The 25,911-nt window shown below is 41.3% G+C and overlaps 1 protein-coding gene across 18 annotated transcripts in view; it reads right to left on the bottom strand.

The window, feature by feature from the left end:
• Window positions 1-25,911, bottom strand: part of LOC308237049 (myomegalin) — a 158,824-nt gene that overhangs the window by 32,033 nt on the left and 100,880 nt on the right. For 14 of the 18 annotated variants that reach the window (XM_080647417.1, XM_080647415.1, XM_080647414.1 and 11 more), the window contains 13 exons: window positions 25,412-25,525; window positions 25,083-25,220; window positions 24,199-24,378; window positions 23,572-23,766; window positions 22,829-22,996; window positions 22,609-22,690; window positions 21,873-21,964; window positions 19,421-19,537; window positions 18,983-19,120; window positions 17,862-17,974; window positions 16,553-16,680; window positions 6,533-6,621; window positions 1,263-1,495 (listed from right to left, as the gene is read on the bottom strand). In XM_080647417.1, coding sequence (XP_080503543.1) covers window positions 1,263-1,495; window positions 6,533-6,621; window positions 16,553-16,680; window positions 17,862-17,974; window positions 18,983-19,120; window positions 19,421-19,537; window positions 21,873-21,964; window positions 22,609-22,690; window positions 22,829-22,996; window positions 23,572-23,766; window positions 24,199-24,378; window positions 25,083-25,220; window positions 25,412-25,525 — 1,787 coding nt within the window. Of the gene's footprint in view, window positions 1-1,262; window positions 1,496-4,662; window positions 6,258-6,532; window positions 6,622-12,598; window positions 16,681-17,861; window positions 17,975-18,982; window positions 19,121-19,420; window positions 19,538-21,872; window positions 21,965-22,608; window positions 22,691-22,828; window positions 22,997-23,571; window positions 23,767-24,198; window positions 24,379-25,082; window positions 25,221-25,411; window positions 25,526-25,911 lie in introns of those variants that run through there. The other 4 variants (XM_080647413.1, XM_080647429.1, XM_080647428.1 and 1 more) reach the window with 3 other exon arrangements.

Below are 25,911 nucleotides of genomic sequence, written 5' to 3'. Positions count from 1 at the left end.
ATGTGTGTGTGGTTAGCTGAGGGTCTGCCATGAACAAGTCATCTAATTCTGCTGTACAGCTGCAGCCCTGAGAAGACTAACATCAGAATCCTATGAAGTACTTTAGGGCTGAGGCCTAGGAATTTATATTTTTACTTAAGTTCCACAGGTGCTTCTTACGTGTGCTAAATTGAGAACTGCTGGGTAGAACAGGCAAAGAAAATAAGTAATTCACAACTTGAAGCATCGCCAGCTGGCTATGTCTCTAGATTGAATTTCTCAGAATCCTGAAGTCTTGGAACCAACAGAAGAGCTTGTCTAATATGAATTAAGGAAGAAAATGCTTTAGGACATGGACTCAGACACACTGTCTATGAGAGAGTTTACTCAATGGAGACAAAGGGAGCTGGTATTTTACCAAAATCAAGGTGTAAGAAGGAGAGAAAGGGGCATGTGTATAGTATAGAAAAGAATATTTAATATTCTAACTTTATGCTTTGGGGAAAATCCTATTGTTCTCACAATACAAACTAATGAAAACAAAGTTCAACAAAATCATCTCAAGAGATAGGCTATGCATTTCATAAATCCTATCTTCTACAATATCAGCCAATCTTAAAGTTGAGTGGAGAGTTAAACAAATCAGAGTGTCAGGTCAGTAACTCTGTGAGGGGAAAGGAAAATAATCCATAAAAATATGTACATATGGTTTGATTGTAGGTTCAACTGTAGGATAAAAAGAGATATACTATTCTTACCTATGACAGCTCAACTAAGTTTACATATAACAGAGTTTAAGTAAAACATATATATATTTTTAAAATATAGTTTTATTGATTTCAGAGAGCAAGGGAGAGAGAGCGAGAGACAGAAACATCAATGATGAGAGAGAATCATGGATCGGCTGCCTCCTACACGTCCCCTACTGGGGATCGAGCCTGAAACTGAATTGAGATCTGATATTCCTCTTGGATCCTCTTTAATGCCCTTGACTGGAATTGAACCCGGGACGCTTCTGTCCTCAGGCTGACACTCTACCCACAAAGCCAAACCAGCTAGAGCAGTAAAACATATTTTAACAAGTAGAATTAAGGGAAGAAATCACCATTACCCAATATTATGCACTTTTCTCTAAAGAACCTGTAGAAATATAAACGCACGGAGCCTGGCATGGGGACCAAGAAGCCCCATGACAGGGGCGGATGCCCTGGCTGCAGCAAGGCAAGTCCCTCAGTTATGGTGCCTCTCTATTGGCAGGCTCCCTGATCTGGGGGTTGTCCTACCTGATGTGGGCCACAGAGGAGAATCCTGCTTCCTCGATTTGAGCCTTCAGCTCCTTCAGTTCCCCCTCGGCTTTCCTCTTCTCCTCGAGGTGCTGGTGGACCTCAGCTCTCAGGTGGAGCATTTCCTCCTGAAGACCCCTGTTACTCCCCCCTCCTGTTGGGGACGGAGGGCAGAGAGACATGTTCTGGCTCTCCACAGCTGCCAGACTCTTCTCCAAAGCCACTTTGATGAGCTGAAAGAAAATAATGATTTAAAGAAGTCAGGCCATTAAAGAGGATCCAAGAGGAACATCAGATCTCAAGGGCAGCCTTGAGAGGAACAAAAAAGGGCAGACCTAAAGTGAGCGCCCTCCAAGGCCTTCCTCATCCAGAAGGGCCCTGGAGACTGGTTTGGGTGGGGAGGACACACCCAGGGAGCAGGGAGAATTGTTGCCATGGGCAGGAGGAGGAGATTCCAGAGGTGGGTGAGAAAAAACAAAAACACAAAAATATATAATAAATAAATAAAAATTCGAACAAATGAGGTTTAAACAAGACTGGAAAGTATGCGTGCTGTGATTTGCCTCCTGAGGAGGCTGAGTCCCCTGAATCTTCTCACAAGTCAGGAAGTTTCATCAGCTCCATGACCCTGGAGTCTGTGACTGGGAAGATCAAGGCTCGAGACACCAGCACTCAAATCCTCAGGCTGTGCCTATAACTCAGACTCCAAAGAGGATGATCAAGAGGGAGGGCTCAGGGCGATGGGCAGTCAGGAGTCAGTGACAGAATCAGAATATGGGTGGGGCTGCAGGTAAGACACAACAAGCTGAATTTCATTGGCTGCAGGAGAACCACACCCCACAACTACTGAGAAGCTACAGTGAGGCCACCTGCCAGCAGCTAGCTTCACTTGTTGGTTAATCACCCTTGTGCTGATGCTGCTGGTGAAACTCTCTCTACAAATCTAAGCACATGAGAAGTAAACAAGGCAGAAACAACTTCCCAACACCCTCCCTCCCCCCTTTTATTAGGATATTCTTGACATTACTCCTCAATGTTTCAACTAAAGTGGATTGTATGGTTTTCCCTCAAATGAGAATTTTTAACTTTTAGACTTCTTCATTGTTCATCTCGGGCTCCTCTCCAGTTTTCCCCATGCATTTAAAAGTGTAGAAAACAAATTTGAGTATGATAATCAACTTATTTTATGACTAATTATTTTAGCACAAGAATTTGCCTGGCGGTCCAGTATTAATCATATATCCCAATGTCATCCTGACTTCTGTTTCCTCTCAATTTCGACCTCCCAATTTCCCACCTCTCCCCATAGCTATTTCTGGGTCATGTTGTCATCTTTTATCTCTATAAATATGACTTGTACTTGTCACTTAAAACTTCATACTGGCTGTACAAAATCATTTCATAATGATCAAAGTCATTAATATATTTATGTGCATCTCCATAAACCATATAGTGGCCATATAGTGGAGTTGTGATTAGGGATACGTTGCAGAATTAAATGCTTTATTCCTTCATTCAGGTCACAAATATGTTGAACAGAACAGAGTCCAGAGGAGTGTAAATAGATTGATGATCGATAGAGCTGCTTGGCTTGGCACAAAGCCATCGACCTTTGTTTTTGACTCCATGACAGAGCGTAGTAAGAGCTAGGCTGCACGTATGTGGTGGGGTTGACTCATGGTATGTACGTGCAATGGTGATTAGGAGCATAGCAGTTGGGATTGTGAAGAGATGCACATCCATGTCAAAAATGAAAGAGATGAGCGAACACAATTGCTCATTTCCTAGGTATGCAATCCCCCTCCTGGGATTGTGAGCCTGAGATTTGGGAGGCTCTGGGATGTCTGCCTCTATGCCTCTGCTGTCTCTGGGTGAGACTAGTGGCCATCCCTGCATGTGCCACAAGGCATCTGGGACAAAATAAAGGAAGGGGGACTGGATAAAACCACTTTTGAAAGTTTATAACTTCAGCCCTCATTTAAATTATATGATATATTTTTATGTAAACTCTTTGCAGCTAACTGAATGTTGCATCAGCTTTGAATATGGGCAAAACATTTGTTCTTTTCTTTTTTCTTAATTGATTTCAGAGAGGAAGGGAGAGGGAGAGAGAGATAGAAACATCAACGATGAGAGAGAATCACTGATCGGCTGCCTCCTGCATGCCCCCTACTGGGGATCGAGCCTGTGACCAGGGCATGTGCCCTTGATCAGAATTGAACCCAGGACCCTTCAGTCCACAGGCCAGCGCTCTATCCACTGAACCAAACCAGCTGGGGCAACACTTATCCTTTTCTAAACCTTAAAGGTTCCTTCTGCTTAAAAATAATGTCTGACTTTAATGATAGCCACCTATTTTTTAATGTACCTTCTGGATGTATATTTTTTCTATTGATTTAAATCTACCCATTTTATTTAAATACAAAATTAAGACCCATGGAATATTAACACTAAATATTAACCATAAAGTCCATCTGATCTAATTTCCCACTATACAATGAGAAAAGAGAGATCTGATTTGTTCCCAGGATGATTTGGGTTTCATATTTTCAGGTCAAAGGGAGCTTACTTTGGCTAATTTGTCTTTACATTTTAAATACAAATGCATGAAAGTTAATATTTCCTCCCTCCCCCAATAAAACCCCAAGTATGTGTGGTGGTAGTATAAACCCTTTAGGTCTATTGTTAATTGTATCTCTTATAGCTTTTTTTCTTTTTCCCCCCACATTTTCTAATTCATCTGTTCTATTACATCAGGGTATAACTCAACTTTTTTGTGTGCTGGATTTCCATTAACCCCATGCAGGTCTACATGCAGCTCTGATCTCTTGTTTGAATAGAGTTGTGTTGCTTTTACCTTATTGCTTCACATCTCTCATAATGTAAATCAGTTCTCTGATAGCATTAGGGGCATTAAAACTATTCTTTTCTCAAGTGCATCACACTAAGTCTACTCATTTTTCTCTCCTTTCATTTGAATCTTGATTCTTGATTAACTTTTTCCATTGCAAAAGTTCAAAGAAGAAAGATACTAATTGGTTATGCTAGTTTCTTTCACAGGAATTTCCTAGGTATTTATTATAGATTTTACATTTGATTGAGACTGGAAATTACCACCATAGCTGGACCTGAGACTTCCTGAGGTGGGTGAGTTCAAATATAAGGATAAAGCTACTTGCTTTAGATAAAAGTTGGTTCTTGCCTTGGAAGAAACCCAAATGTTGGATGTGTTTGTTAAGGGACTTGTGTGTATGCCTGAGGTAAGAAGCGAGCTTTGTGTCAAGAACAAAGCCAACCTTCTAAGGACACAACCAGAAGAAGCTCAGAACCTAATCTCAAGGGACCATTTCCCTGGACACAAGCAAACACATTTTTTGAGAATCTGGACACAAAACAGTTATGGCAAAACAAGCTTTATTTAATTTGTAGCAGAAGAGTCACACCCTCAAGTTCCAGAAAAGTTCAAGTAAATTTACAATGATTTCACATACCTCTTACCCAAAACTGAAGATTAGAGTTTCAAGAAAAGGTGATGGAAAGCAAAATGGTGCTTACCCAAGATATCCTTCATCCAACTGAGGACTTTGTCAATCATGAGTCAAGCCCCAATCCAAAGATTTTTTAACCCATAATTTATTATCTCCTATGCCAAGTAATAAGGAAGATGTTGCAAGAAAAATACAAATGCCCCAGTGTAAAGGTGTACTTCAGGGTTGAACTGACCTTCTCAAAATGTGCTCTGGTCATTGTCTCCATGAAGACTATAGGAAAGAAGGTTAAGGAAGAAATGACTTTACTACCCAGTTTGCCTACAACTGAGAATTAGAATGAAGGACTTCTCAATCAGAACCTGGCTCTTGTCTTACGTGTCTTGTTCATTTATCCCAAAGTCAATCCTGTCCCACAGTAGCAATAACCATCAGTGACCTGCCGACATCCCAATATAGTTGTCTTAGGGTGGACATTTGGTCATCCTGAAGATCCCTCTCGCTTACCCAGAGTCCTCAATGAAATCAGGAAGTGAGAGGCAGAGGGACTGGTGCAAAGGGTCTGTGGGGTACATAAGTAGAGTTACAAGTATCGGCTAGGAGGACTCAGAAGAAGCTGTTTAAGCAAAATGGTAAGTAGAGCTCATGCAGAAACTCAAGGGGAAAGTAACGGTCAGGTATGTCTAGAGCAATAAAGAGAGGATCTTGATTGAAGGTAAATAATCTGTGTTGAGGACTTGAGATATTCCAGACAATTACTCATGTCAAGAACCAGACTGTGCCAAATCCTGCAAGAGTTGGGGATTGCTCACTTGGGCTCTTCTTGTTGGTTTATTAGATGTCTCCTCTTTTTCTTGTGCAGATGTACAAGCAGGCCCAGAAAGCCTAATTTCCCCTATAGTTTCCCTAATACCCCCAAGAAAGGTATCACTGGAAATGCCCAGCTGCTTCTGCAAGAAGGACAGATACCAATAATCCACTTTCTCCTTAAGTCACAGGCATGGTCCATGTAGGAGATGTGATGGCTAAATGTCACTGGGCAAGGTGGAGACACAAAGGAGTACCAGTGAGTGCTAGGGATCACTATTGGTGACTCAATCTCTGAGGTCCAGGCCATTAAATTCTTGAGCTTGAGAACATGCTGGTTATTTCATCATTGATGGTTGGTGAGAACAGCGTTTCAGCCTTGGGTTCCAAGTTGAGGTTTGACAGGGGCTCGCTCTTGAAGTGCCATCTCTTGGTCACTGATGTGCTATGACCTGGGTGGTTTGTCAGGTTTCCCAACAAAGTTCTCTTTTGTATAATGAAATTTCACTGAGAATGATTCCAATCCTCTTAGACTTTCTCAGAGAGCACTCTCCCAAAGCAGGTCCCAGGCCCTGCCACCTCACCAAGTAGCCCTTCTATGACTCTCTGTCTTCAGTGGTGTTTCAGTTACAAAAGCCCAAGAGGGAAAGTGTCTGTGGTCTTGTTGTAAGTAAAAATTCTCCTGGAGCTACAGCTATAGCTGGTTCATAGGGACAAAGGCGGGTGGAGGGGCAGGGAGCAGGGTAAGAGACAGAAGGAGTGAAAACAAAAGAGTGTATTGGAGAGAAAAATGGAGTGAAGACAGAGGTTGGCAAAGTGGCTGGGAAGCTCAGGGAGGGCGGGGAGAAGACTGGGAAGTGGTTTATACAAAAAGATAGCTTCTCACTTTCAGTCCACAAGAGCTGCAGGAAAGCACCAGACCCCAAAGAGTTACAAGTCTTCCACCCTGGGACCCAGAACCTGACTCAGACTTACTTGCTGGTGGCTGTTGTGCGCAGCCTCCTCCTCAATGCTGTCAGTGAACTCGGTGCTCGCATCCTCGGTGTCATCCCCTGCAGCTGCACCTGGAAGTAAGTCCAAAAGAGAAAGATGATTCCCTTCACAGATGGCTTCCAGATGGCAGCTAAAATGTCACTCCTTTTGCCATCCGCCTCTGATTTCTTCCCTTCCCCATATGCATGGTCCCCTAGCCAGCAGGGCTGACAGGAAAGGCAGAACCAACGTGCCAAATCTGTAGAAAAGCCTTCTCACTGTATCACTGGTATTTTCTTACTAACATTCAAGCTTATGCCTCAAAACATAAGCTGGCTTTGATTGCACAGACCTGAACCCAAGGAGCCCACTGTCAGGGTGGTTACCCCTGTCACTTATTTCCAGAAAGTCTGAATTACAACCCCACCCCCCTCAGCCCCGTTCTGCCTCTGACTGGCTATGTGACAACTTTCTCTTCTGTAACATGGGCCCAGCATGACTACCCTTTTCCCCACCACTGAATGTGGACAGGGTCCCTGATTTTCTGCTCCTCTCATACTTCCCATCACTGGGATCAGCTGTACATGGGGTGACAATCTCTCTGAGGAACCCTCCTCTAGGGGCCCTGTGTCCTACAGCAGTTCAGGTCTAGTCAAGACCCAAGGCACAGGTATTACTTAATTCTTTAACACCCTCCATCCCCATCTCTCATACTCTTGCTCAATGCCAACATCCATTGCCTGAAGGGTTCTTGCACTGCTTTTCCCAAATGAGATTTAATCCATGTTTTCATTCCCCAAAGATGGACACAGTCGCCCTAGGGCACAAGCATCTATGCCCTGCACTAAGGGACAAGGAGCTGCAGTTGGTGGTCTAGGCAAAGGTCTAGAGCTGTGCTGAGCAATAGACTTTCTGCAACTCTATGTCTGCACTGCCCAACACGGTAGACACTGGTCACCTGTGAGTGGCTACTGAGCACTGGAAATGTGGCTAGTGTGACTGAGGAACTGAAATTTTAATTTAAAATTGCTTAACTTAAATTAAAAATGTAGCTAATGGCTGCCATATGGGACAGTACAAGCCTAGGACATTTATTCCTCTTCACATGTTAGAATAAGACTGTCTATCCATCCAATTTTAGATTAAGGCCTATGGCCCACATAACATATTTCTTCTGAAAGTGTAGGAAGTTATAGTGGTTAATTCATTTGAACACCAAAGAAAATCTACCTTGACACTCTCTGTGTCTTATAGAATCTGCCCAAGTTAGAGAACCTAGAGATCTAGTTGTGACCCTGACCTTGGCAACCAACCTGGTTAAAACTCTTCTGACCACTGAGTAGTAACCTGGGCCTCGAAGAGATTAGGTGGCATGTCCAAGGTTCTGACAAGAAGACAAGTGTCTGAACTTTATGAGGCAACTCACTGTAACTTCTAATGACAAATCAGATCTGTACCTTTGTTTCTTCCTTCAGGACTCTGCTCCTGAGCTCAGACATCCCTGGATGAAAGGCCTTGTGTGAATAACAAGCATTCAGTACCATCTGCAGATGAGGTGAACAGGGAGGTTCACACCCACATTCCATCTTGGCATCTGCAATGGTCTGGGCCAATCTCATTAAAGTACTAAAAGGTAGTAGGCATGCTGTTCTAACAGCTTCATTTTAGGATTCATTCACTGATCTTCACCGCGAATGTTGTGTTATCCTTGGATCAAGGCAGTACCAGTTCAATAAAGCCCTACTTACAAGGGACCTCTACCACTCAACATCTTTGGAGCCCCCTCGCTCACAGTGCACAATAGGCGTTTCCATTACTCTTAAACCAGCCCCAGAACATCTCGCTCTGGACACTGTGTAGAGGTGAATAAACACACTCCCTAAGCTTTGGTTGTTTTGGAAATTCACTGAATCCAGGACGCTAAATCACTTGAGGACATCTGTATTGTATAGAGGGTGTCCCCCCGCTCCCCCAAAATGTACACACATACTTTGAATAATTATAAAGGCAGTGTTTGTTAAAATACATTTTAAAATATTGAGCTACCAGCTGTTAAAGTGTGTGTTCATTTTGGGGGACACGTATTATGCTTACTTTCAAAATTTTTTTTTCTGTACAACAGTACAAATCAGAATCTTTATTTTCCCCTGCAAAGAAAAATGAATTGCCCCACTCAGTGGCAGATTAAAAAAAAAAAAACACTTTTCATGGTTTCCCCTGTTGAGCATTGGACTAATGACCCTGTGACTGAAGGAAGCTCAGCTCTATGAGGTCAGGATCCTCGTCCCCACACCATTTTTGGTGGGTTATGTAGCCATTCTGGGCTTACATCCCAAGATGATTCCAGACTAGGTTTCAGGAATAAGGTTTAGTGGGGAATCAGAATAGGTGGTTGTCACTGGTTTTGAAAGTTTTTGTCTAAGTTTCTGCCCTCCACTTACCTCCGCCACCTTCCTGATGCCACATCCACCTTCCTAGATAATGCTGTCTCTTTAATTCACTCAGGATGAGGATACCATGGTTTTCACCTCATCAGGAATTAAAGGGGGACCAAGCAAGAATGCCCATTTCATTCCAACACTCCACTACACAGGGGTTTTACTTTCCTTAATGTTTGTTTGTTTATTTGTTTTTAAGCTAGTTTACAGTCCCTGTATTTCCTCCAGGACAGCGTTAAGTGCTGCGCAGCCTTTCACCAACTTGAATTAGAATGCAGAAAGCTTTTTGGTGTTTGAGTGGGGGTGGAATAAAAAAATTAGAGAGAATATTGGGATGAATGTTATCCCACACAAGGTCCTACATGTTTTGCATTAGACATCCCCCTTTCTGTTATCTTGTTTTTTTGTTTCTTTTTCTAAAAAATTATGACAATAAAAGAACTTTTGTGAAAAATACCCCTTTCTAAGCTTTTACAAGGCAACAAAACACTATCTTCAAAATTAACTTGAAATACTTTAAATTTCTAATTTAAAGGTGCTATATTTTGTATTAATAAACCTACTACTTATTTCTCATGAATGTGAAATGTCACCTTTAGAATCTCTGAAAGCTAAGACTGTTCATTCCAATTTAACTTACTTCTTCTCCAGGTTTTATCTCCAGGGTTAAGTTTTATGTGTTAGATTGAAATTTTTATTAAAAACTGTTGAGGCTTCGATAGTATTTCTCAAGTTGTGATTCTTGCAAGTTTCTAGGCTCTGAACCACACATACTGAGGTGCTACCAAAACCTTCCCTTTTTAGATTTAGAAAATTATTTTCTACCAACTATCTGATGATAAAGTACACAGAAATAAAGCAAACCTCTAAAATACTATAAAATCCTTGGGCAGCCCTGACTGATTTGGCTCAGTGGATAGAGCGTCAGCCTGTGGACTGAAGGGTCCCAGGTTCGATTCAGGTCAAGGGCGTGTACCTTGGTTGCGGGCACATCCCCAGTAGGGGGTGTGCAGGAGGCAGTTGATCGATGTTTCTCTCTCATCAATGTTTCTAACTCTCTATCCCTCTCCCTTCCTCTCTGTAAAAAAATCAATAAAGTGAAATAAGATAAATCCTTGGGCAAAGTTTTAAGCATCATACAAGTATATATTTTTTATCAATGAGGCAAAAACTCATGCATTTGTGGCGTTTTAAATAGAAGATGGCTGTAATTATTAAGAACAGGGGTTCTGGAGCCAGAATGTCTAGGTTAGAGTTCTGCTTCTGTCATTAGTTGTGACTTCAGGCAAGTCTGAGCCTTTCTGTAACTCAATTCTCTCAGCAGTTAACCCTATTAACTAGGGTTAACAATGACACCCACTCCCTAGTTGTGCACTTTAAAGGGTTTGCTGCTTTTGAAAGTGCTTAGAACGGTGCTTGGCATATGGTGTGTACCACTATATATTGCCCTTAAACATTATTGTTGTTGGTAAATTAAAGTGGCCCAAGGGTGGGTAACCAGCAGAGGGAAATTTTATAGCTGTGATTAACTGGAGGATCTGGATTGAGTTTATTGCATGTCTGCGTGTTTCCCCAAACAAGAGGCTGGGAATCACACTAGGTTCTCCCAGCTTCCCAGAACCGTTTAAAGAACACAGTTGTAATAAGTAAATGGAATGAGCTCTTTTGAGTGACAGGTGCTTCACACACCAGGTTCATCATTATCAAACTCTAGCTGCCCTCAAACTCCATCAGGCATGAATACGCCTTGGAGGGAAAGTCATGAAGTGTTATTTTAATTCTGCAGTAACGAGCCCAAACTGGTTGCACACGACCAGTTTCCCCAAACTCTAGGGTCATTACTGATTTCCCTTCCAGCCTTTCATATGGGACCAGCAGAAAAAGAGTAATATTTTCCCATATGGTTACTCAGGACATAGGACTCACACCTGACTATTTCGAAAGAAGATTCAAAGAGCTAAACACTTCACAGCATGAACAGGTTGGCAGTGCCAAGTGCCCGGCTGTTCCTTGGCTGCCAGGCTGCTGAGCCGGGTCCTCTGGGCCCGTCTCCCTTTCACTTCTGGGCACCCTGCCATGGGCTCATGACGAGGAGTCACATGTTCACACCATGAACCAGCTACTGCAGGCTCAAGTATTATGATGCACCATGAGAGAATCAAAGGAAACCGCTGGCCTATCGAACATGACAATTTCACCCGCATCCACTCCCTTCTGGACCATAAGGAAAGTTTAGGAGTTCATATAGTCCTCCGTCAACTTCTGCTGAGAAATAAAATTGTTTAACTGGACAGATTCTGATCTTAGAAGTAGCTAGAAATCTGTTCTTTGGGTCAAGCCCCTTCAGGGTGTATCTTGGTCTTTAAACTGCAACCTCTCTTAAGTCGCTACCAGCTTGTCCTTGATTCAGAAAGCAACTGTTCTCAGTGCTTAAACTTCTACAATGTCAAGGAATTCTTCCTGCTCATGGTCTCTCTCTTTCCACGCAAAGGACACGGGAAGCAGGACTTTCCAGGAACCTGTATGGGGACAGCACCACCCACCATAAGAACTGGCTCCTCACATCTCCATCCCTCTTCCTACTACTCTCCTTCAGTGAGGAGAGCAAGAAAGGGTTTTTAAGGTACAGCAGTCCATTTCCATTTCTGCAGGAAATACAAGGCTGCCTCTTAGGCTCACTTCTTTGAAATCAGAAAAATTCAGGTTCCTTCCTCTTCCTTCCTTTAGTTAAAAAAACACAAAGGCATTCATTCACTCACACCAGAGCCTTACTCTGACTTGTATTGAATTTTTAATACAATGGTCAACAGACTGATTCTCCTATAAGGGAAAAAAAAAAAAAAAGATATGACCTTTCTCTTTTTTCTCCTCATAAACCTTTTAAAAATGAAACCAATAGTTACTGTTTGGCCTTGCATACTTTTATTGATCAGTAACAACTTTTTTGTGTGTCTCAACTCAAGTGGCTGAAATTCTAATACTTATATGTAAAAAAAAGTACACTCTCCATGTCAGCACAAATGTTAACACAGGTTAGCACAGCACAGGGCCATGAAGAAATGAACTTCCTGAGGAAAATACACAGGACTGGGAAATAGACCTGGAAATAATCGAATACCAAGTTACTGGGTCATTTAACATGTCACTTCCTCCTTCATTTAAACAGTCTGAATCAGTTTCATTTTTCTCAAAAGCCTTAGGAGCAAACTTTTAAGCGATGAAAGTAAAGCTGTTTTTATTATCAAACTGCTATTACTTCGTGGAAACAAATTCATGATTTGTAAAACATACCTGTATACACACGTGTAGCTTGAGAGAGGTCGGCATTTTAGAGCAAGGACTTTGATCATGGCAAAAAGAAGCGGTGCGTACTCGTGTTACTTACGGAAAGCAACCTTCATGCATTTGCCAGACATTTATGAGTTCCTTAAGGGAACCAGGAAGCGGATTTGGTTCATGAACCTAACACCCCTACTCCTCACATTATTTTACATCAAACATTTTCTGATGTTGTTGAACTTTCCATTTTATCCTTCCAGCTTTTGCAAGAGAAAAACAATATGATAGAGATGTTTATTTCTGGAATTTGACTTGAAACAACAAAAAGGGAAAGTAATGCAAAAAGAATGAGTAATTCACTTGATAGGTTTAATTATTATTTGAAACCTGGTACAATTATTATTGTCAGCTCTACAGTTTTGTTTCCCTTCTACTTCCCATCCTTTGTTGGAAGCTAATTGCAATGCCAATGTTTGACTTGGGAAACTCATCCTGGCTCTTGTGATTATATAGCAAGAGGCTGAGGACTTACCTTCTGTCAACACTCAAGACTACTTAACAGCAACATGCTTGTCATGTAATCATAATAAAAACGGTTTAACAAAGTTATCGCTCCAAATGTCTAGCGAGAGGGTGGCGTAAATCATATTCCAAAAGGTGTTAAGACTCAGAAACTGTCACCCCATAGAAATCACTCCGACGTATGGTCCCATTGGCTCCCTCCTTGCTGTTATTGGTTGCCTCATGAGCTCCATATCCCTAGCTCTTCTTTCTACAGTACAAATGGTTCTATAGCACAAAAGGGAGAAGAAAATCTTTCTGAACTTTAACCCAAGGAGAAATGAGAGAACATACTCTACAAGCTTCATCTCACAGGATATTAGTATCTGAAAAAAAAGCTGATTTCTCTTATTCTACCATCAGTACAATTTCTACAAGACAGGATGGAAACTGGATTGTGTGCGGAGGACTAATATTTCTTCCTAACTTCATAGGAAGTGTCACATTTCCCTGCAGGACACTGCTGACCTGTATAATTACTACTGAGGCCCGAGTTGAAGAGGCAACTTGAATTTTTCTTGGACATCAAATGTGAAGATTCTGTGACTTTTTCATATAAAAAGACCAGAAACCAGTGGCTTTATCCTAACAACAGGAACTAGAGTTTTCTAACACTAGCTCAAGGAAAGCCAAGGAATTAAACATTGTTCTCTCTAAGGCTTACAGCCCAAAGGGAAGTGACTTTAGTAGGCCAGTCAGCCTTTATTCCTCGAGGAAAGGAGCAATTTAGGTATAATCTGATCTGCTCCCCCTTCACCCAATCAGAGAACTCTAGGTCCAACTGGAAGACAGAGAAAACCGAAATCAATTTCATTAACTGCATTGAAGCTATAAAGCAAACTTCTCAGGACCAGATACTGAATTCGGAGCATAAATAAGCATAATAGTGATAGGTCTTTATAAAGATTTGTCACAGAGATCACGTATGTATAAACTGTGCAAGTGAAATATACTAAAGAACCCTCTAAGAAAATGTCTTGTGGCTAGAATCTAATATCCTATCCAGGTCAAGATTTTCTTGCTTTAATAGAGCTCTCACTATATATAACAGCATTGACAAATATTTTAAAAATATTAATAAGGAAGTAGAGGTACCAAAAATATTGCTGCTGCCTACAATTGAAGGAAGAGAAATGGGGTGGGGGTAAGGGTAAAAGTACACCCTATCAAACTAAAAGGCTGACAATATTAGAATAGCCCAAAAATGTCTTTTCAAAAGTTACAACTTGGCTAAACAGCTATGATCTGAGGGAGAATTTAATTCATTCATTTTCTTTCAAAGTTTTTTTTAATTCAGGCATAAAGTTCCATAAGCAGAACACACAATGCTTTATCTAAAATTATGGTGATGTTGAAAAATGCCTGACACTGGTAGCATAAACCAGTAAGAAAAAGGGTCTGTGCTTCTAAAGAGAGAATGGATACTATTATATCATGTTAACTCTAGTCCCTATGGTCGATCACAGCGTCATCTAAATGTAGGTTATAGAACAAAATTCATCAGAACTGTGTTCCCTAATATGACGTCAAATTATCACACAACAGTGGTAGACTAGCAAGCTCCCTCCAGGCAGCACTCTTTGCAAGCCTCATTCCAGCTACCAGAAAATCAGTACCGATTTCAGTCACATCTGTGGTATCAAAATCAAACTCGTAATTTATCTTCTGCCACTAAAGCACTGAATTTTCTAAAATGTTTTCCAAAGACAATATCAAAAGGCAAGTAACAAGTTAGGCTGTCCTTTCGGAATCTAAATCGGGACCAGAAATTCACTTAGATTTTTTTTCTCTAATCTATCCTGATAATTATTCAATAGGAAGTTGGGTTTCTCATTATTCATCTAACTTGATTTCATCTAACACTTAGCAACAGTTCAAGACCCCAAGGGAAGTTCCTTCTCTTATTCAAGGTTGACAGAAGCAGCAGTGGTAATGAACATAAGTTCCAGTAATCACTGTGAATCATTAGAACCCAAGTCACCCAACGTTGAATCTTAGGAGACTTAGAAAGCTTCCTTGGTCTTTTCGTAAAATTAAGAGATAAGAGTTCCTAAATGTTTTGGTTGGTTGACATTTTTACTGCTCGAATACCCACCTCCTTACATCCAGAAAATCACAATAAGCTCAGTGCAGGAAGGGCCTCTTAAGATTAGTAGAGTAAGGAAGTGGATGGTTCTGCTTACACTTCCTATTTCCTTCCTTAAATGACTCCTTTCCCCACCAAAGCCATTAAACCTGGAAAGCACTTCCCTGAAGAGGAAGGCCTATGAAGGCGATCTGTTTTTGGGAAGTACTTTACAGAAAATGCTAGGCTGTTCTCTTGGATGGAATTTAGAATGTCAGGCAAGCCATGTCAGCACATGATTGTGAAGGAAATAAAAGTGTCCTGGGAAACAATGGAGGGCAAACAGGATGCTCGCTGCACTCCACCTCCTTCACAAAGAGCAGTCACATCTACGGTGCTAGAAAGCCTCAATCCCTGCTCATCAAATTCCAGGTTCAAAAACCAAAACCTTGGCTTCTAATCTAAGAAACTGCCATCCAGCAAAATAAGATATCTCATTTGAACCCACAGAGCTCCAAGTTACCCTGGTTACTTTTTACACTGTCAACAGTGAAGACACCAGTACAATCTCCAGTGCCCCTGTCCTTCTACCTATGCTGTCGCTCTAAGAAAGCACTGAGACAATGACTAAAACCTATAAACACAGATCTGTGACGTTTATTTCTAAACTATTCAAACACCTCAAAGCCTGAAGCCTATTACTTATTTTAATATGGAGAAATGGAGAAGCACTAAAAAGTGAAAAACATAGGACCATCAGGGCCACTACCAGCTGAAAATAGACAAGCAACACACTCCTCTGGCCTTAATGAGTTATTTGGTGAAATACTAAGTTTAACGGGGGACGTTCGTTTCAAAATATCTTTTTACATAGAGAATTGTGACTCTGGAAGACCTGGGAGCTTTCTTCAAGTCATGTTCTGACTAAATAACATACCCCTGGTTTAAAAAAAAGAATTTAGTGGAATTTAATCTGTTCCTAATCTAATTTCATTAAAGAATTAAAAAATCAACTCTGAACCAATATCAGAGGTAAAGGGTTACTATCAACGCTTTACCCTTTGCCTCTGCTCTTTAATGTGGCCCTCCCAATGCTATAGTCTACCATGGCAAGACTTGGTTTTGGTTACCTTCCGATAAGGATTATATCACTTTTTGCAAAGTCATTCTTACAGACTTTAAATCTCTCTCTCATCTTGAAACTTTAAATTACTCTCCCTCAAAGAGCAGGAGTTGACTGAATGGCAAAAATAATACACACGCATGCATTATGACATGATATGGAACATATGAAATGGATTGTGAGAGTGGGGGAGGAATAAACTTTATTGGCCCACAGAAGGGATGAAGGAATCAGGAGGAGGTGCTGGGAAATGAATGAATACGGGTGGGAAAACTAAAATGGAATGATTTAAAATGTGCAAATACACTTTGTAACCTCCACCATTCAACTTAGACATGGATAGGTTCTGTGAAGTTCAGGTAGACTAAAGTGAGTTTCACTTTGTAGCTGATGCTACTTGTACCAGTTTTATCATTAGTAAGTCACCACTGAATTCTGTCAGTCAGACCCGGCTCTCTCTGGTTAGTACAAACAAGGCTTTCCATCCTGGTTGCAGTGACCCGCCAGCGCTCAGAAGGCATGCTTGTGACGAACTCGCACACTTTCCAGTTCCCCACCTCCATTGGCGGCCAGGGTCTCCAGCCTGCTTAAGCGCTCCAGGCTTCTTCCAAGAATTTCTTCGAGCCGACCGCGTAACACCTGGGCCCCTTCCAGTTCCACCTGCAGAGTCTGGTCTCTGTCAGAGCTGATTAAACATGCCACACGGAAGGAAAATGGATTAGCCATCAACTGTAATGAGTCCACCTGTGCTTCCAAAGAGCCATCAATGCCATGAGATCTAAAGCAAGCATGTCAAACTCACGGCCCGCGGGCCGCATGCCCCATTTATTCGGCCTGTGTTAGCCTTTGAGCTTGACATGCTTGTCTAAAGTAGCTGTTCTCCAGGACACAGGGAAAGAACGTAGTCTTTGTTGTGGTATTTGTGGCCACTGCGGTAGATCAGCAAGACATGCTCCTTTCTTTAAAGCTTGTCCCTTAACCTAGGCTCTGGGCCAATCTCACATGAAATTATAGCTCCCGAGGTTTATCTCACACACCCCTATAGCACATAAGAGAAATTTCATTATTTTACTAAGAGTGTTAGTTTGTGAAAAAACAAAACCCAGGAAAAACTAAACATAAATGAAGCAATATTGAGCCAGGTAAGATACTTGTTCTCGTTTGTTACCCAGACTTGACAGTGATCTGACAAGGAACCCAGTTCACAGAGACTAAGGATCCAAACATTCTTTAAAAAGTAACACAACCAAGGGGTCCCATTCTACCTGTCCTCTGCCTTCATTTGCTTGAAGTAGAAAAAAAAAATTAAATTCAACAATAGAAACGGAATAGTTAAAGAATAAAAATCGGGTAAGAGAAAAGGGGTCTAGAAAGGAAGGCAAAATGTACAAAAAGGGGAAGAATATAAAATGGACCAGAACGATGTAATATACATGACCCCAAATCAAGGACAAGAACACAGACTGATCACGATGGCTATCAGTGATTCTGGGGTGATTGCCATTGCAGTAAATATGTTTTCTTCAATGATACTCAACAGTATCAGTTCCCATTACAGCCTTAGCCTTACAGCAGAACAGTCTTTAGTAGGGCATGGAGCAGAGACAGGAAAGGACTACCAGTATACACGGAGTGCTTACTAGAGGCAAGGCATTATTTGAGAAACCTGCTAGGTCTTCTCATTTGAAATTTGCAACAGCTATATGACTGACTTAAGATTAGACACTTCTGCTCAAAGCAATCCACACAACAAATGACAAACTGGGCAGTCCCAGTAGCCGTCTCTGCTTTCTTTTCTCCCTCTTCGCTATCATCAGCATCTGCACTTAATGAGAGTCAGCGGGAACACAGTGCAGTCACTCTTACCTGTCAGGATGGGCGTGAAACTTCACCAGACTGCTATAGAGCTGTCGCTCTGCTTGTAAGGCCTCATTGAGCCGACTCCGTTCATCTACCAGTCCTTCTAGCATCAACAGCAGCTGAGGAAAGAGTAGAAGAAATGTGCAAATGGAGACATGAAGCCAGTTAGTCCTGAGAAAGACTGAAAGAACGCATTAGCATGTACTTTGACTAAAAGAAAGCCCACTATGTTATTACTTACTCATGCTTTCCATGGTATTTTAGTTTTCAAATCAATGCCACATGAACTACCATTTTTTTCTTCTTTAAAACCCTATAAGGCAGTGTTTAAACATGGAAGCAAGTAGAAGACAGAGAGGAGCCAGAAGCCTAGGAAAGAGGCTGAGAAAGGAGGGGAAGAGAAAGAGAGGAAGGGCAAGAGGGAAACATGTAATGGGACTTCCTAGTATTCTTCATTCATTCAACAAATACTTACTGAGCCCCTTCTTATGTGCCAGGTTCTGTTCTAGGAATAAGCTTACTATCTTGTCAGGGGGAAGACATTCATCAATCACGTTTGTCACTGTGTCACCGTGAGCTCTGATAAGTGCGATAAAGAAGACGAGCTACGACAGTGCATGACCAGAGAGATCTGTTGAAGTGGACTGGTAGAGTTAAAAGCCAGACTGGAGTGACATGAGCAGTTAGTGAGAGGGATGAGAGTGGAGACCAGGAGCATAGGCAAGTAGGTCTTCTGAAAAGTTTATCATTGAAAAAAGGTTAGACATGGGATAGAAGCTACAAAAGAACATGGGGAAGAGGCAGAAGTTTTCTTCTTTTCTTTAAAAAAAAAAATAACCATTTTTAAAAAATGGTTACATGTAGACAGATGGATTCAGCTGAAAAGGTGACTTAGGGGTCAGGGACAACTGACAGTGTGTGACGAAAGAACTGCTTCTCCCTTCACAATTACAAGTGTAAGGAAGGAGCCTCCACGCTGGTGGCTGCCACTGACCAAGGCAGGACACTCCAGAGTACAGATTCTCCGTGAAATTCTATCCCCGGGCCCCTTCCCAGCGAACTGATATGGACAGCTTTTCCACTGTTCACTTCACAGTGAAAATAAGGTTTGTATTCCAATAACTTACTTGTTGTCTTCGGTTTCCTGAAGCTTCCTGACCCTGTGATTCTACCAAAGCAACTTTTTCCCGAAGAAGTAAGACTTCTTGAGTCAGGCGGTCCATAGCTGGTATGTCTTCAGGATCAACCAGTTGCATCTGCAGGTCCTAGAAGTAAACAAATGGGAACAGTAATAAAAATACTATTCAGCAAAGGAGCAGATGCGCCTAAGACAGTCTGCTACACTTTCAAGTGGGATACTGGTAAGTCATATGAAGGTAATGATGTATTCTGAACGAAGTCACAGCAACTTTGGTACAAGTCAAAGAGAACATGGCAATATCACGAGACTCGAACAGTGTGTCCGAGAAATAAGCACTGGCCAGCGGACTCAGTGCATCCAAATGTGTGTAGATGCCTATTCTGAGTTGTAGGTATTTCCAATGGTCTTTAAAAAGCTGAGAGACCTTTATGAGGTCTTCTTTAATCTGTATGTTCCTGGTCAGGGACTCCATATCAGCAGCCTGCACCTGCAGCTCTTCCTCTTGCACAGCCATCATGGACTGTAGAGCAGAAAGTTCCATCTGTGCAGAAAGAAATCTCAAGTAAATTATAAGCAACAAAAATTTTATTTGTGTACTTTCTAATTCTATCAGAGCTTACAGTATCACTGTGTTGGCTCATGATGATTTATGACGATACCAAGTTATCTGATGGCTCTGGGCTCCTGTGGCATGTTAGGAGAAAATGTTTCTCCGCACATTCCTTTGCGTGTTGAAGAAGGCTAGGCAGTGTAAATCCTGACCTCTCCCCACCCATTTCCTCACTCAGCTCCGGGCAGGAAGGGGGACTTACCGTAATGGTACATGGGGAAATAAGAAGCCAGGCATGCTTGACTAGGTTCCACCTTCCCTAACCTTGGGACAGAGTTGCCTGCAGGAAGCCTGTTTTTGCCACAGCTTCTCCAAGGGCAGCCTCCTCCCTACCATGCAAACTGGGGAATCTGCCCAGGCCCAGTGCTGCCTGTGCCTGGGGAGGTAAGTCTACCTAATTCTGGGGACTGGCTAGCAGGCCCATTGGCTCTTGCATTGAGTTCTCTACCTAAGCCTTTATCAGTAACACAGTTGATAAGGTACCACAGCATCTGCCATTACTTTGTTTTATTTTTCAGTTTGTCGAGGTCTGGGTTATGGAAAAAAGGAGTGCTATGCATTAGGCCCTCTTCAGAGATCTCTATCATTAAATATCCAGATAATTTGCTCCATTTTAAAAAAATGAAAACATGAGGAAGAAACACTATTGCAGCATGATAAAGATCTGCAGTCAGACACACATGGGTTTCAGTTTCCTCAATGGTAAAATGGGAATAACACCTACTTTTCAGGGCTATGTGAAAATAGAAAATATGGATCTAAAGTGCCTGGCACATACTAGACAATCAATGAAGGATGATTACTATTACCACCACTACTATTATCTCAAGATAGTAGGGGAATGCTTAAAAATTGGGAAAAATCTTCATGGCTTTTGGAGAATAACAGATATTAGAGGGAAGGTGATAATGAATATAAGACATTGAACTGAGAAGTTGGTAGTTAAGGATACATAAAGGTAAGTAACATAGCTAAATTATCATTTACTCCAAATATCCATTTAGTCACTATAATTTTATAATCCTGAAAAGAGGACCAGACCAAAGAATAATATTGCTCTGAATTGAGCATATATGAGAAAAACAGGAACTGCATATGGAAACTAAACAACTGACAATAATAATCAGATAATGGTTGGGGTAGAGTCAGCCCCCCCCCCCCTAAAAGGGAAGGATAACTGGGGGATTTTTAAAACTGTTATTTTTTAAATGCCATGCAATTTCATATCCTCAAACTTTAATCATATAATGTGGGTCTGTTTGTAAGGAGATAAATGGTGTAAAAAGAGAAGTTCAGAGGTATAATAAGATACTTTCATCACAACTTTGAACACAGGCTTTACATTATAGATCTAAGACAAAGAAGTGGAACAAAACTGAGGAGCTACACAGCTTAGCCAGCTGAACTTGACTTAGGAACCCATGACCCAGACCAACCTTCTAAAACAGATGCCATGGTAAATAAAGGCTCTTAGTTGTAGTCTGGAACACTATACTGTGGCCCCAATATTCCCTCTGCATCATAGCTGGACATACAACTAGCTGCACAGGGAGGCAGAAGGGGAAGAGAGTCTGTAAGGCCGAGAGGCCTCTTCCAGGAAGACTGATGAAAACTCTATTGCTAGAAATAGAGCATAAGTACAGGGGAAAAAATCTGTTCCAGGAAATGACTACTTACAAAGCATTTCAAGTCACAAAAGACCCAAGCTTAAATCTTAGTTTTAATTATATGACTATTCCCTACCTCTGTGTTTTAAAAAGTCTGAGTTTCAGCTTCTTTATCTATAAATAGGGCCAATACCACTTACTTCGTATAGAATTATAAGCATTAGTGCTATTTAAGTAGCCAATACAGTGCATTGCATATAGCAATTACTCAACATTAGTGAGCATTCTCAAATTTCTCTTGTTCCATGTTTCCAAAACTAATTTTATGGGTCTAATGTCATAAATCTAAGCAGCAGTTATATAGCATGCCATTTATTCCCAATAACTTTATTCCAGTTAGCAATGGGCAGAGAAAACTATTATTTTAGCACTTAAAATGTTTTAACAGTCCCCATTTATAAAAACCAGAGCATATTAGAGAGTTAATGTGTATATGAAGTAATTTATGTGATTTATATTTTTCTCCAGAAAAAAAAAAAAAAGGCGTACCTTGTTTTTGGATCCAGGTATTATAGTTGGAGAAATGTACTTTCTTAAATATAAATTATTTTGAGAGAAAAACCAGGAATTTAGAAATTAGGCTTGACTAGAAAACTCACCCGACTTTCTCTTTCTTTTTTAGCCATGAGTTCAAGTTCCTCTTTGGCATTACTCAGTTCTTTTTCCAGCCCTGCAACTGTGTCCAAGTCCCCTAAAATTGAAAAAACAGTGCTAGTTTTTATCACTATTAACATAGCATGATCTCTGCTGCCTGCTTTCTCAGGAATTTGCTCTGAAGACACACCCCAACAATAAAAAAGAACACATATGCACAGGTTGTTCTTTGCAACATGATTTGTAAAGGCAAAACACTGCAAGCAACCTACATGCTTACAAACATAAGATTAAGTAAGCCACAGTATACCCACACCAAGGTTACATTTCCGGTGTGATAATTATATTGTAGTTATGGAGGCAACTGCCTGCCCCTCCCAACACTGAAATGTCACGTTACAGCAAGTGTCCTCAGCCTTCTTAAAAGATACCCAGAAGGTATCAGCCCCATTGTTCTGCTGTGCAGGTTTGGAAACACTACCTCCTGCATTGCTGAATCCCTGCAAAGCTATCTGAAAAAGAGGATGCAATTTCCCTGGCCAAACTGCGTGCCCAGAGCAATCACCTCAATTCAACATAAGGGCAGTTCTTCCTAGAATAGACTCGTCTTCATCTTTTCAGGGGAACGCAAATTTAATTTTTCCATTAAGGTAGGAAGGGAAAGAGAGTCTTGGCCAAATCTATTAATAGAGAATTATGGGAAGGAAAATCAGAGATTACTTAATGCAATTTGATGCTTACCTAATGGGGACTTGGGTATGGTGGTATCCCCTTTGGTAGTCAATGAAGTTCTATCATCTCTGGCGGGTATGTGCACTGAACCCTGAAAATTGGAGGAGTTGGGGGATTTAGGAAGATGCAGGAACCATGATCACAATGACAAGGACTTGGATTGTTCTCACACAGGTCAGATAATTATCAAACTTAGGCCTCAAATATCTACACAAGTCTACAGTCTTACTTGATCAGTCTGCTCTCCGAGGCGGGGGCTGATGGAGGTCACTTCGGTCGGCTGGTTAGAGATGAGTGCTTGGGACACCGTGAAGTCTTTCCCTCCTAAATACTGGCGAAGGGCCTGCAGTTCTGAATTTCTTTCCATTAGGGCTTGCACCATCTTCTCGGCAGCAGCCTAGAAAGGAAATCACACGTGACATCAGAAAGATTCTCTAATAAAACAAAATTTGTGTTCTGAAGTTATATGTTAAAAGCCAGTTATGAAGCCAGTTTTGGGACCGTAGAAAATAGTCTCCTTGCTTTCAGTTTACAGGGAAAAACATAGTCAATGAGTGAAAAGTCTCTCATAGGTAGAATATTAGAAAAAAATGAATATAACAAATATATTAAAGATAAAATAATCTGAAATTGGTTCTGCTAGAACTCATCAGACCAAGGTGTCAAGATTCTGGTTTGGCCCTAGCTGGTTTGGCTCAGTGGACAGAGCATCGGCCTGCATCAGCCTGCGGTTTGAAGGGTCCCAGGTTCGATTCCAGTCAAGGGCACATGCCCGGGTTGTGGGCTCAATCCCCAGTACAGGGCGTGCAGGAGGCAGCTGATCAATGATTCTCTCTCATCACTGATGTTTCTCTCTCTCTCCCCCTTCCTCTCAGAAATGAATGAAAAAAAAAAAAAATAAAAAGATTCTGGTCTGAATTGGGATAACAGACGTCTTTCTTTACTCTGGGTAAAGTGTGTGTTAGTCCTTACCTGGCTCTGCCGCTCCCTGGTGCTCATAGACTGAAGCAGGCCCTGAATCTCCATTTCGTGTTCCACTGCTTGTTTGTTTCGGTCACTTAGAAGGTCCTGCAGCATCCTTTCCTTGCGCTGTAGACGCTGGCACAGCTCCTCAGCGATCTCACTTTGCCCTGGTCCGAGTTTGCAGAGCAAGGTTGCACTAACATCCTAAGACAGAAGAAACAGTGTAAGTTTTGGAGGAAAGAATTCCCTCTACCACATATCAAAGGGCTTTTAAGAATCTATCATATGAGAAAGAGCTGTGAGAGTCTGAAGAACAAGTATCAGTGTTTCATTTGTTTTTGTTTCCCCAGACCTAGCACAGGCCTGGCACACAGAAGCCTGTAAATACATGCTCAGTGAATGAACGCTGACAATACAGAAGAATACTGATGGCAGCTGACATACTGTTTTGAAATAACAAACTCCTTGAATTTATAGGAGTAGAGATAACGGTCCCAGTGAAAGCCAATGACTCGTCCTGGCACAGAACGGAATGAAAGACTTGGGTCGCTGGCCTCCCACACCTCAAGAGTCCTAATCCAAGACTGCGATTACGTAACCGATAAACTGACTGCCGGTAAGTTAACGAAGTCTTGCCTCCACTTCTTTGTTTCTGTCATGCAGAGATGTCTGTAACTGCTGAATGATACTTTCTTGTTCCTTCTGCCAATGGCTGAATTTGGTTTCCATTTCTTCTTTCAGCCACTGGAGGTTTTGACAGGTAGCAGACAACTGCTCCACTTCCAGGCCCTTGGCCCTCAGGAGGCTCTCCATACTCTACGGTCACAAAGAAAGCAACTGTAAGTCCAAGGACCACTCCACACACCTCAGGTTACACAAGAAACCCGATGTACCTTTAAATGATTTTCATATTATCAACTATTTTACAAAAGGAGGAAGCTTAGTACCTAATCTAAAAATGCCATACTAATTTATTTTTTGTTTTTAGAAACTCTCATCTAGCTTGTAGGGACATAAACATAACATACATGATAAATGATGTATTTTGGAGGGAGTAGGCTATACTATACAGGAAGTGAAGAACTTCTTTAAGTGGCAGATGGTTAGATATATAAGCTCTAAAATAAATATCAAAAATGCTCCACAGTAAATATTACTAAAATAAACAAATGATCCGATTGCGGCCATACACAGACATGTATGTAACATTAATGAGAAAACCACAATGTAGTAGTTGCATCCTGGCAATGCTTATGTAAAAGTGTACAGATATTGGCAAGGGTTAGAAATTAATTAAAACCATGTATAGAAATCCATATTCACTGCTTCCCCCTACAAAGTTCATGAAAGTGCTAAAACTTCTCACTTCCTAATCCCAGATGATGAAACTAATGACTATTATTTTTGTTTGTTTTTATATTTTTTCTCATAAATTAAATGCTGGAAAATGCTAGAAGGGCTGATGCCTCAGGAATGCAAGTAGGAGAGGGATGTCAAGTCAGGACAGATTTTGCTCTTACCTGCATGGTAGCTTCATTAGAGGAGAGGATACTGCGCAGCCTCTCTAAGTCAAGATCTCGCTCTCTCACGGCAAGACGAAGTTGCCGCAGCTCTTTTTCTTTTTCTTCTAGAGTGGAGAACTTCTCATCGATAGCCCGCTGCAAGGAAAGCAAGGGTCCAAAAGCTCCGTAAGAGCCACTATCCTGACCACCCCTTTCCAGTAAGAATTCCAATATAAAGGAATGGAGATTCAACTGTGAGAAGCAGCAAACCCAGTGGATACAGATTTCTGTAGGGCCTATGTGGACAGAATAATCCATATCATCATGAGTAAAATTATGGGACATACCTCTAGCGCAGCATCTCTATCTTGTATTCGCTGCCGCAGTTTCTCAAGCAACTTTTCATTTGCTTCAAAGGTTTTGTCCGAGTTATCTCGGTATTGCAGGAGCTCCCTAAATTCCTAATGAAACCAAAAAATATTTTCCTTTATTCATTTATCCAATACTAACTGAATTCCCATACTCGGCCAAGAAATTTGTTAGTTATTCAGGATAAAAAACAAAATGTGACCTCTTTCAAGGGGAACAGTTTAGCAGAGATAACAAATTTTTAACTATTCGGCATCACATACACATACACACGTGCATAGGGGAACATGGGATGCATTATCTAAATCTGCCTGAAGGTGTCACTAGAGATCTCACAAAAGATTACATTTGCTCTGAGTCTTGAAAGGACTAGAAGAGGTGATGGAGGAGGTATTTCTATCAGAGAAAGAAAAAAGTATGCAGAATGTATGCATGCTATGAAAAATCGTATGCATAATAAACTATAAGGGATTCACTG

Source organism: Plecotus auritus (assembly GCF_963455305.1).
Source record: "Plecotus auritus genome assembly, chromosome: 12".
NCBI lineage: Eukaryota > Metazoa > Chordata > Mammalia > Chiroptera > Vespertilionidae > Plecotus > Plecotus auritus.
The sequence above is the reverse complement of the archived record's forward strand: the minus strand, read 5'-3'. Positions and strand labels throughout refer to the sequence as shown.